We start from the raw sequence: 12,394 nt of genomic DNA, 5'->3' as shown, positions 1-12,394 counted from the left end.
ATAAGAAAAACTCTCATTACTAATACAAATGGACTTCAAAACTCTCTAATGGACTAAAGATGACACAATGATATAGTTCAGAGAATTTAAAAGCAAGACTATTTTAGCTAAGATTGTTGTGTATCTGAACTTTAGGTCAATAGATATTGCACTGTTGAAAAGTATCCCAGGATTTCTGAATATTCTGCAGGTGCTTGACACTGTCATATGTTGATACACAGATCTTGAATTTTTGCCAGAAAGAGATCAAGCCCTAATCCTGACCATCCAGGCAAACAAAGCATCTTTGATTCCTTTAACTCTTGCATGAAATTCCTACAACAGCATTGCTCCAGTGGAAACTAGGGCTCTGGGGCACCTGGCCAGCTCAGTTGCAAGAGTGTGTGACTCTTGATTTCGGGGTTGTGTGTTTGAGTCCCACCTGAGGCGTAGAGATTACTAAAATAAATCTAAAAAACACTGAAAAAGAAAGAAAAAAAGAAACTAGTGCTCTCATCAAGCTTCAAATGACCCTAACTATTCAAACCCCCAATTCAAGAAGCATCAGTGCAATAAACTAACCCTCTTATGTCATGCCATTTGTTGGAAATGATACCTAGACCAGAGTCCTAGTGTGCCAGTTACTATTCTTATCACAATTATTGATAAATGCCTACTTTAATGTGCTGATTGAGATTTACACATCCCTAATAGGAGGAAGCATTTCTCGATGTATTGATATACAGCCTTGACATCAGTTCCCAAATTTTAAGTATTTTTATGGCACTAGGTCTAAATACAAATCTAATTTATTGCTCTGCAAGAACAGATGGAGAACAGAAAAGTTCTTTAAGCTATTTATTAAATTTAATGACACTGCTCCCTTCTGCTGTTGGAACTTCTCATTAGTACTAAAACTCCTTTAATTTGGCTTCTCTGCATAATTGGTTTTGAAGCTTTTTTTAGGGTGCATAATAACCTCCTGTGGAACTTGTTCTCAGTACATGCCTAAAGGTTCTGATTGAGAAGATCTGAGGAAGAAGCTAGGAATCTGCATTTTTAACCAAACATCCAGGTCATCCTGATTTCATTCATAGGCAACCACACTCTGAGAAAGACTGTTCCAATGGAAATTTAAAATTCCATGTCCACACATAAAATACATAAAATAAAACAAAGGAAGAGTTCTGTACATATCTCTTGCTTTATTCTAGTGGTATATATGTACTTAATTTCAAAAGAATTGTTATTCTAAACTTCTGATTAGTTACTTACCCTATAGGAGGAACACTGAAAGAAATCATAAAGAATTTTACGTTCTTTTATAAATTTTAGCACAAGTATTCATGCCAGAAGATATTAGAAGGAAAGTATGAAGATTCAGGAAGAGAATCAGACATTCAAAGTGTCTTATTTTTATTTTGTTTTGTTGTTTTAAGATCTGGAAGAGACCCAGATGTTATCTAGACTAGGGCTTAAGGCCCAAACTGACTGCTGCCTGGTATTGTACTACTCAACAGCTAAGATTGGCTGCTACATTTTAAAATGGTTTTTAAAAATCAAAATAAGAATAATATTTTGTGGCATAGTAGAAAATCTATGACACATTTTAGTATTCACAAATAAAGTTTTATTAGAACTCAGCCATGCTTATTCATTTACATATTGTGTATAACTACTTTTGTACTACAACAACAAAATTGAGTGATTGAGACTCAATATCTCTGGCAAAAGCCCTTTAATTTTTATGTAATCAAATTTAGCAATAATTTCATGATTTTTACTCATGGTTTAAAAGGTTTTCTCAGGGTACCTGTGTGGCTCAGTGGATTAAGCCTCTGCCTTCAGCTCAGGTCATGTTCTCAGGGTTCTGGGATGGAACCCCGCATCCAGCTCTCTGCTCAGCGGGGAGCCTGCTCCCCCCACCCCCGCCTGTCTCTCTACCTACTTGTGACCTCTCTCTCTGTGTCAAATAAATAAATAAAATCTTTTTTAAAGAAAGGCTTTTCTCTGGTAATAAAAGAAATTAATCCCTGGTTTCTCCTAGTTGTTGCATGGTTTCATTTGTCATACACACATACTTAGAAGAATATGTTTCAGGACAAAATATCTGCAAATAAATCTAGTAGTTCTTTTATTGGGATTGTTGGTATTATTATTTTGAAGCTATTTTATGTAAATTGTAGGATAAGACAACTAATTTTAACCCACTGAGCCACCCAGGCACCCAAGGATAAGATAACTAATTTTGTCAATGTTGTTAGGAGCCAATATTTTTAGGGGGAAAAAAGAGATAGAAATATAAAATCAAGGAATTGGGTAAAAAAAACCTGAAATATTGTGTTTGATATGAAATTATCGATATTTGCTCATATTTTTATTTTTTTATTTTTTTAAGATTTTATTTACTTATTTGACAGAGAGAGAGACAGTGAGACAGTGAGATAGGGAACACAAGCAGGGGGAGTGGGAGAGGGAGAAGCAGGATTCCCACTGAGCAGGGAGCCCCATGCAAGGCTCCATCCCAGGATCCTGGGATCATGACCTGAGCTGAAGGCAGACACTTAACAACTGGGCCATCCAGGCACCCCTATTTTTAAAAATTATATTTGTTAGTCCTGAAAGAGCCTAGAAGCAATGATAATACAATATTTATGAGCATTCCTAGCTCCCAGATGAGTTATTTCCTTTAAAAGTAGCTAAGAATCCTTTTTAAAAATTGCAGGAAGCTTTCAAAGACTAAAGGAGTAAGGTTGGAAGAACATAGGAGCCAAAGTTGGGTAAAGTTGAGGATCAAAAAGAAAAAGTAACTATAATGGATTAAAATGCCTTGAATATATATTAAAATCAGTGTGTCTACAATGATACTTAAAAGGAACAATCCTCCTGAAAAAAATCTTTTTTAAAAAGCATTTTTGTTTGTTTGTTTATTTAAATACATTATTTATTTATTTGACAGGTAGAGAGAGAGAGCACAAGTAAGCGGAATAGCAGACAGAGGGAGAGGAAGAAGCAGGTTCCCTGCCAAGATGACAACCCAAAGCAGGGCTCCATTCCAGGACCCTGAGCCAAAGGCAGATGCTTAACTGATTGAACCATCCAGGAAACCCCCAAGAAATCTTTAATTTGTTGTTCCTCCAGGCACCTATAGATGGATAGATAGATAGATAGATAAGTAGACACATAGAGACATAGAGATATAATGTATAATATTCTGAAAACTTGTAATTAAAAGGAAAGAATTAAACATTTATTTTGGTTTATTAGCAGGAAGCATATTTCAATGTAACCGAATACAAAGCAATCAAGCGGGAGTTATTCCAGGAATTTCCATAGCCCAAAATTAGGAAATCTATTAATAAAATTCATTATCAACAGGTCTAAGGTGAAAACCAAATGATCATCTCCACAGATGTTAAACAAGCATTTGACAAAATTAACAATCATTCTTGTTCTTTAAAAACTGGTTCAGTGGGTTAAGTGTCTGACTCTTGATTTCAGCTCAGGTCATGATCTCAGGATATCATGAGATATCTGAGATATCTGGATATCTGGGTATCAGATATCCAGCCCCACACTGGGCTCCATGCTCAGCATGGAGTCTGCTTGTCCTTCCCCCTTTGCTCCTCACCCCACTTGCACACACACACTCTCTCTCTCAAAAATAAACAAACAAACAAATAAATAAATAAATAAAATCTTTTTAAAAAATCACTCTTTAAAGGGGTTAGAAAAAGAAGATCAAAACCCAAACCCAGCAAAAGGAAGGAAAAAAAAAAGATTAGAACAGAAATAAATAATAGAGAAACCAAAAAACTCCAATAGAACAGTGATCCTTTTCTCTGCCATTGTGGTGTGTGCAGTTGAGGGTTCCTCATCATGTTTTCTCTATAAAGATTTTTCAGGATCAAGTTATTCCAGGGCCAAATGAAGAGTCAGACACTTAACTGACCGAGCTACGCAGGTGCCCTGCACATTTTTTTCTAATGTAATAAAATACATCTTTTTCAGATCCAAATGAAGTAGAGTTATGGTAGTACTATATAGCTTTAAAAAACTACTCATGGCCCATGTAACCCCGTCCATGCGGCGAAAGGGACAGTGGCCGTGGCGCCGGCCCCGCGGTGTCACAAGTCACGATGCTGAGGACGGCGTGGAGGGCTCTGAGGTCACTTCGGACCCAGGCAGTAGCCCAGGCCCCAGTCCTTGGGCTGCCAGACGGAGCGTGTGCCAGGCCGCCCTCCCCCCAGTGGGCCCTTCCCTGTACTCGAGGTGTCATCCTCCAGGCCGTTCGCGGATATGCCGCCTGGAAACCAGTCCAGCCCCTCCAAGAAGATGACCCACCCCCTTCCACGCTGCTCAAAGACTACCAGAACATTCCTGGAATTGAGAAGTTTGACGACGTCGTGAGAAGACTCTTGTCTTTAGAAATGGCAAACCAGAAGAAGAAGCTAAAAATCAAGCAACAGCAGCTGATGAACAAGGTCGTGGCAAACCCTGAGGACACTAGCTCCCTGGAGGCTCGAATTGTTGCCTGTCAAGATCCGCAATTATGAAGAGCACATGCAGAAACACCGAAAGGACAAAGCCCACAAGCGCTATCTTCTGATGAGCATCGACCAGAGGAAAAAGATGCTTAAAACCCTCCGTAAGACCAACTATAGTATCTTCGAGAAGACATGCAAGGAACTGGGGATAGAGTACACCCTCCCTCCTCTGTACAACCGGAAACCCCACCGACGCTTGGCAGCCAAGAAGGCCCTGTGCATTCGGGTCTTCCAAGAGGCCCAAAAGCTCAAGAAGCAGAAAAGGGCCTTAAAAGCTAAAGCAGCAGCAGCCCAGAAACAAGGCCAGAAGAACCCAGAGAGTTCTTCCAAAGCTGAACCAGAGCCAATGAAAGAAAACCAATAAACTTTATTAGAGTTAAAAAAAAAAATAAAAAAATAAAAAAACTACTTATGATGAGGCAATAATACAAAAATCATCCCTACTAAAGTCCAAAACAGGACAAGGATGTCCATATCATCATTATTATTTAAAATTCATTGAAGTAATTGCCAATATAACGAGGGTAGAGGAAGATATTACAAACATAAAAATTGAAAACAAAGAAGGAAAATGCCTATTATTTTCAGGTAAGGTTTCCTTTCTAGAAAAATCCAAATAATCAACTAAAATTTTTCTATAAATAGGGGCACCTGGGTGCCTCAGTTGGTTAAGCATCCAATCCTTGGTTTTGGCTCAGGTCATGATCTCATGGTCATGGGATCAAGCTCAGCGTCTGGTGCCACACTCAGTGAGGAGTCTGCTTCAAATACTTTCACCCTCTTCCTCTGCTCCACCTCTATCATATGCACACTTTCTCTCTTTCTCTCTCAAATAAATAAATAAGTCTTTTAATAAAAATAAAAAAATATTTTTTTCTATTAATGATGGAACTCAGTAAGGTAGCAGAGAACAAAAATTTTCAGAAATTTATAGTTTTCATGTATTCAAACTACATATAGATAGAAAATGTAATGAAAGAAAGTCCCATTTACAATGGCTATAAGCAATAATAAAGTAGGGGTGCCTGGGTGGCTTGGTCGGGTAAGCCTCTGCCTTTGGTTCAGGTCATGCTTTCAGAGTCCTGGGATTAAGCCCTGCATCAGGCTCTCTGCTCAGGAGGGACCCTGCTTCCCTTCCTCTCTCTCTGCCTGCCTCTCTGCCCATTTGTGACCTCTGTCTGTCAAATAAATAAATAAAATCTTCAAAAAATAATAAAGTAACTAGTAATGCATCTAACAAGAGATGCAAGCTTAAATGAAAAAAAGCCTTTATGACAACAATGATGGATACAAAATAAGAGGAGCAAATGGAAAGACATATGTTCTCAGATAGAAACACTTGTCATTAAAGATGTTGATTTTCCCTAAGTTAATAAATAAATGTAAACAAATTTCAATGAAATTCCTATAAGGTTTGTTTTGCTATTCTCCTTTTTTTCCCCCAAGTAGATGACTCAATCCTAAAATTTATATTAAAAAGCAAAAATGTGGGGCCCCTAGGTGGCTTCGTCGGTTAAGCATCTGCCTTCAGCTCAGGTCATGATCTTGGGGTCCTGGGATCTAGTCCCCTATTGGGCTCCCTGCTCAGTAGAAAGTCTGCTTCACCCTTTCCCTCTGTGCGCATGCTCTCTCTCTCTCTCTCTCTCAAGTAAATAAATAAAATCTTAAAAAAAAAAAAAAGCAGTAACACCAGAATAAAGGAGTAAATAATGGGGACCAGCACAGAGAATTATTGAAATACAGAGCTTCCTCAACTTATGATAGGGGTATGTCCCAATAAACCCATCATAAATGGAAAATATCCTAAGTAGAAAATGCATTTAATACACCTAACCCACTCAACATCATAGTTGTATTGAGCCCATTTAAAATGTGTTCAGAACACTTAAATTAGTTTACAGTAAGCAAAATCATCTAACAAGTACCTGTTTTATAAAGTGTAGACTATCTCATGTAATTGATTTAATACTGTCCTGAAAGTGAAAAACAGAATGGTTGTATGGGTACAGAGCCACTTTAAGTGTATGGATCGGGTGGCTGACCAGCAGCTATAGCTCACTGCCACTGCCCTGCATCACAAGAGAGCATCATACTGCATTTTTTAGTCCAGGAAAAGATCAAAATTCAAAATTCAGACTATGATTTCTACTGAACACATACCACTTTCACACCAACATAAAACCAAAAATCAGTCAGTGGAATCATTGTAAGTCAGGGACTGACTGTATCTTTAAAAGCCTCAGTGATTAAAGTAGTGCACTGTGGTGCATGAATAGGGAGATAGTCAATGGGATAGGATAGAAAAATACAGACATACACTCCAAAATATACAAGAATTTAGTAATAAAGTTTCAAACAGTGGGGCAAAATAGACTATTTGGCAATTGTCATTGGGAACACTATGTAGCCATTTGGAAAAGAAAAAGTTGGATTCATATTTTCCATCTTACATTAGAATAATGTAATTCCAAATGGATCAATACTTAAAATGGGAATTCAAATAATAAAAATTCCAGGAAAAAAATGGAAGGATTATTTTACTATCTTGAAAATAACAGTAACTGGAAATCTAGAAACCATAAAATGAAAGTAAATAAATTCAACCACATAGAAATAAAATATCTTCTGTATGACAAGATGTAAATAGCAAGTAAAAAACAGAAGAAAATATTTGTAACTGAGTCAGATGGTCTTATATAAAAGGAAGAAAATTTAGAAGCTATATTTGCATTTGCTTCTGTATGTATAAAGAAACTGGAAGAATCCACTGAAAATGAAGAATAGCCATTATTTATGGCAGCGGTCAAGTACTGGGTAGATGGATGAATGGGAGAGGAACTTTTATTGTATAACTATATATTTTGACTTCTGAACCAAGTGAATAGATGGCCTATCTGAAAAGTTAAATTTTTAAAAAGTTCCTACTCTTATATAGCTTACTTTCCAGTGCAGAGAGACAGAAGATAAACAAATAAATATATATCTTAGATCATAGTGAGTAACTAAATCCATGAATTCAAGGAACTTGTTTAATATGCTTCATTAGTCTTCATAGTGCCTTATAAATGGTAACACACATACCAACAGCTCAATAAATACTTTCTGAAAAAAATCACAAAATCATTTAATTATTTAATTAAATAATTTAATTATAAATTAAATTCTATTATAAATTTATAATTAATATGAATATTAATTAATTATTAATCAAAAATTAATATAAATATAATAATTACAATTAAATAATTTAATTATTTAAGCCCTATTTGTATGATTATGTAATTGTTCTACATGCTTTCAATGTAAGAATCTAGATCATCAACTGAAAATATTAAAAAGTTTACCTGTTGCCAGTAGTGTCAGGAACATGAATCTTCAGGTCTTCTGTGACATCTCTCATCATCCTTTGATAACCAGACATTCCTGAGTCTTTGATGTAATAAGGATTATTTCTCATTAAGTATTCCCCCAAATGATTAATTGGATTAAACCTGGTTGTATTATCAACCTCTGTCCAAAGCTGCTTCTTTTCCACTTGCATTAACATTTTTTCCACTCCAGGAACTAAGATAGGCAGAAGTTTGTCAAGCAAATATGCACGAGTGTTCAGTGTCGTGTTGTCAGCATTAAACCACTCTTTGGCCAAATTATCCCTGGGGAGGTTTTTTCCAGCCTTTTTTTCTTGTTCTTTCTTCAGATTATCCTTGTCTATTATTTTCTGCTGCATTGCCCGGGCTTTTGCTTCCAATCTTTCAAGACATTTTTTCTTCCATGGCTGTTCTAGCTTTGAATTCAGTGAGGCTGGATCTAAATTGAAAATCACTTTTGCAGGTTTTCTAACCACCAAATTCTTTGAGGCCTTTATTGAACACACTGAAGTTTCCGTCTGCTCTTCCAGGTGCATTCCTGAGGAAGAGAAAAAGTAAAATGTAAGAAATATTAGAAGTAGATTTTAATCTGTTACTTTAGAATATTGTTGGGAAAAAGAGTCCCATCCCACCCCCCACCCCCCCAGCCAGAGCAAGATGGTGGAGGAGTAGGAGAACTAAATTCCGTGGGGTCCCAGGAATTCAGCTAGATAGTTATCAAACCTTTCTGAACACCTACAAACTCAACAGGAGATCGAAGAGAAGAGCAGCAATTCTAGCAACAGAGAAGCGAACACTTTCTGGAAGGTAGGATGTGCGGGGAAGGGAATCTGAGGCGATATATGGGAGGAGAGACCATGGAGAGAGGGGCCAGCTCCCGGAAAGCCGTACAGCCATGGAGCATAAAATCAGAACTTTTAAAAGTCTGCGCCACTAACGGACATCGCTCCAGAGGCTAAGTGTGGGGTGGAGCCCTCATGGGGACAGTGTGTGTCTCAGGTCCCTCAGGGTCACAGAAAGAGCAGGGATACCAGAGTGTGGCAGAGCTCCCAGGTATTGGAGTGGGGAAGCCAGCTACAGAGACAGAGCCAAGGAGTGAACTCTCAGCTCAGGGTTGCCATAAACTGTGATCTGAGGCACAGTTGGGCCATTACTCTTTAAGTAGGGTCCCCACAAGTTGCAGATCTGGAGAGTCACCTTCTTCATCCTCCAGGAGCAGCCGTGCAGTGCAGGAATCTGCTGGGTTTGGAGACTAAACGGCCTCATGCGCACCAGAGATAGAAACGCTAGGTCACAGGCTGGGTGAGCATAGAATGTGGCTGGAGACCAGGGAGATGGCAGGGATTGACTGCTTTTCTCTGAGGGCGCGCTGAGGAGTAGGGCCCTGAACTCTCGGCTCCTCTGGGCAGGAGATTGGAAGGCTGCCATCTTCATTCCTGTCCTCCAAAGCAGTACGGAAAATGTTCAGGGAACAAAAGCTCCTGAGCACGAACCCAAGCAGGTTACTTAGCTTGGCTCCTGACAAGGGCGGTGCAATTCCACCTTGGGCAAAGACACTTGAGAATCCCTGCAACAGACCCCACCCCCAGGAGATCAGCAAGAAAATCCAGCCAAGACCAAGTTTACTGATCAATGAGAACTGTGGAACTCCTGAGGTAGGGGAATACAGTACATAGAATTCATGGGTTTTTTTCCCCATGATTCTTGAGTCCCTCAAAGATAAATTTTTTAAATTTTCTTTATTTTTTTCTTTTTCTACTTTATTTGAATTTTTCCTCTTTCCTGTTTTAACCAACATCTTATCAATACCTTTAAAAAAATCTTTTTTAATTTTCATTTTTATAGTCATATTTCTATCCCTTCATTGTAACCTTATTTTTTGTATATATATAAGTTTTTCTTTCTTTAAAATTTTGGGATACAGCTTCTTCTAACAGACCAAAATATACCCTAAATCTAATGTATGGCTTTGTTCTAGTCCCCCGATCACATTTTCTCTCTCTCCGTCTTTTATTTTTCTTTCTTTTTTTCAACCAACTTATCAGTTCCTTTTTAAAAATCTTTTTAAAATTTCATCTTTACAATCATATTCCATCATATTCCATCCCCTCATCATATTTACCCTACTATTATTGTATTATTGTCAATGTGTTTCTTTGATTTTGTTAATAATTGGGTTATATAATTGACTGCTACCCTGTTAGGTGTATAGATATTTTAAATTGTTAGATCTCCTTGTTGGACAGACCCTTTTGGTATGACATAGTGTCCTTCCTCATCTCTTATTATAGTCTTTGGCTTAATATCTAATTTATCCCATATAAGGACTCCCACCCCAGCTTTCTTTTGATGTCCATTAGCATGGTAAATTCTTTTCCATCCCCTCACTTTGAATCTGGAGGTGTCTTCGGGTCTAAAATTAGTCTCTTGCAGACAGTGTATCAATGGGTCTTGTTTTTTTGTTTGTTTGTTTGTTTTGTTTTGTTTTTATCCATTCTGATACCTGTGTCTTTTGATTGGGGCATTTAGCCCATTTACATTCAGGGTAACTATTGAAAAATATGAATTTAGTGCCATTATATTGCCTGTAAGCTGACTGTTACTGATACTGTTACCTGTAAGGTGACCTTTCTGGTGTATGTTACTTTTAGGCTCTTTCTTTGCTTAGAGGATCCCTTTCAATATTTCCTGTAGGGCTGGTTTGGTGTTTGCAAATTCTTTTAGTTTTTGTTTGTCCTGGAAGCTTTTTATCTCTTCTTCTATTTTCAATGACGGCCTAGCTGGATATAGTATTCTTGGATGCATATTTTTCTCATTTAGTCCTCCGAATATATCATGCCAGTCCTTTCTGGTCTGCCAGGTCTCTGTGGATAGGTTTGCTGCCAATTTATTTCTACCGTTTTATGTTACAGACCTCTCGTCCTGAGCTGTTTTTAGGATTTTCTCTTTGTCACTGAGATTTATAAGTTTCACTACTATATGTTTTATAGATTTATAAGTTTAACTATTATATATTTTTATTGATTTTGAGTGGGGGTCTCTGTGCCTCCTGGATTTTGATGCCTGTTTCCTCCCCCAAATTGGGGAAATTCTCCACTATAATTTGCTCCAATATACTTTTCCGCCCCCCCCTTTCATCTTCTTCTGGGATTCCAATTATTCTAATATTGTTTTGTCTTATGGTATCACTTATCTCTTGAGTTCTCCCCTTGTGATTCAATAGTTGTTTTTCTCTTTTTTCTCCAGCTTCTTTATTCTCCATCATTTGGTCTCTTATATCACTAATTCTCTCTTCTGCCTCATTTATCCTCATAGTCAGAGCCTCCAATTTTTATTGCATCTCATTAATAGCCTTTTAAATTTCAACTTGGTTATATTTTAGTTCTTTTATTTCTCCAGAAAGGGATTCTCTAGAGTCTTCTATGTTTTTTTCAAGCCCCGCTAGTATCTTAATAATTGTTATTCTGAACTCTAGTTCTGATATTTTACTTATGTCCATACTGATTAGGTCCCTGGCAGTTATACTGCCTCTTGTTCTTTTTTTTTTTTTTTTAGGTGAATTTTCCCATCTTGTCATTTTGTCCAGAGAAGAATAGATGAGCAAGAGAACAAAATACTAAAATGGCAACAATGATCCCAGAGAAATATACACTAACAAATCAGAAGAGATTTGAAACTGAAAAAAAAATTAAAAAGAAAAAAAGAGAATATAATGAGATTTGTGAGCAGAGTAGAGCAATACACTGGATTCTGTGTGTATTTTGGTCTTTTTTTCCCTTAGAAAACCAGATTCCAAAATTGTCAAGAAAGAAAAACTTATACATGTACAAAAATAAAATCAAATACAATGAAAGGATAGAATGTAACTAAAAATTAAAGTTAAGAGACCAAAAAAAGGAAAAAACAAGGAATATAAACAGAGATGTGAACAGAACAGAACAATATACTATATCCTGAGTGTATTTTGGTCTGTTTGTTAGAAGAAACTACACTCCAAAATTGTAAAGAAAGAAAAACATACATATACAGAATAAAATTAAATACAATGAAAGGGTAGAATGCAACTGTAAAGATGAAAATTTTAAAAAGACTTAACAAAGGAAAAATAAGGAGGAAGAGAAGGAGAAGAAAATGAGAATATGATCAGGCTAGTGAAGAGAACAGTCATGCACTAGATTCTGGGTGTATTTTGGTCCGTTTGTTAGAAAAAACTGCATCCCAAATTGTAAAGAAAGAAAAACATATAGTTACAAAAATTAAACAATGAAAGGATAGAATGTAACTGTAAAAATGAAAATTTAAAAAGATTTTTAAAAAACGAGTTGGTAAAATAAGAAATTGGTTGAAAAGGGGAAAAATTGTTTAAAAAGGGGAAGAAAAAAGTTAAAATTGAAAGACTAAAGAATTGTGGGGGGAAAACATGAATTTTATATACTATTTTGCCTTAGCACTGGAGTTTTGTAGTTCTCTATGATCAGTAAACTTGGTCTTTTCTGGATG

At 36.8% G+C, this 12,394-nt stretch overlaps 2 protein-coding genes across 3 annotated transcripts in view; one reads left to right on the top strand and one right to left on the bottom strand.

Moving 5' to 3' along the window:
- The window catches only part of EFCAB5 (EF-hand calcium binding domain 5), a 163,097-nt gene that overhangs the window by 109,062 nt on the left and 41,641 nt on the right, over positions 1 to 12,394 (bottom strand). For both annotated transcript variants that reach the window (XM_045070255.1, XM_045070256.1), the window contains one exon: positions 7,871 to 8,432. In XM_045070255.1, the coding sequence (XP_044926190.1) occupies positions 7,871 to 8,432 (562 nt within the window). The remainder of the gene's footprint in view (positions 1 to 7,870; positions 8,433 to 12,394) is intronic.
- LOC101670199 (28S ribosomal protein S15, mitochondrial-like) lies at positions 4,032 to 4,915 on the top strand. The gene is given in 2 exon segments (XM_045070261.1): positions 4,032 to 4,513; positions 4,515 to 4,915. Coding segments are annotated over 2 exon segments (771 nt in total). The 5' UTR covers positions 4,032 to 4,118; the 3' UTR covers positions 4,891 to 4,915.

Source organism: Mustela putorius, unplaced genomic scaffold (genome assembly GCF_011764305.1).
Source record: "Mustela putorius furo isolate JIRA1106 unplaced genomic scaffold, ASM1176430v1.1 tig00003962_pilon_pilon_pilon, whole genome shotgun sequence".
NCBI lineage: Eukaryota > Metazoa > Chordata > Mammalia > Carnivora > Mustelidae > Mustela > Mustela putorius.
Note: the sequence above shows the minus strand (reverse complement) of the source record. Positions and strands in the feature narration are given on the sequence as shown.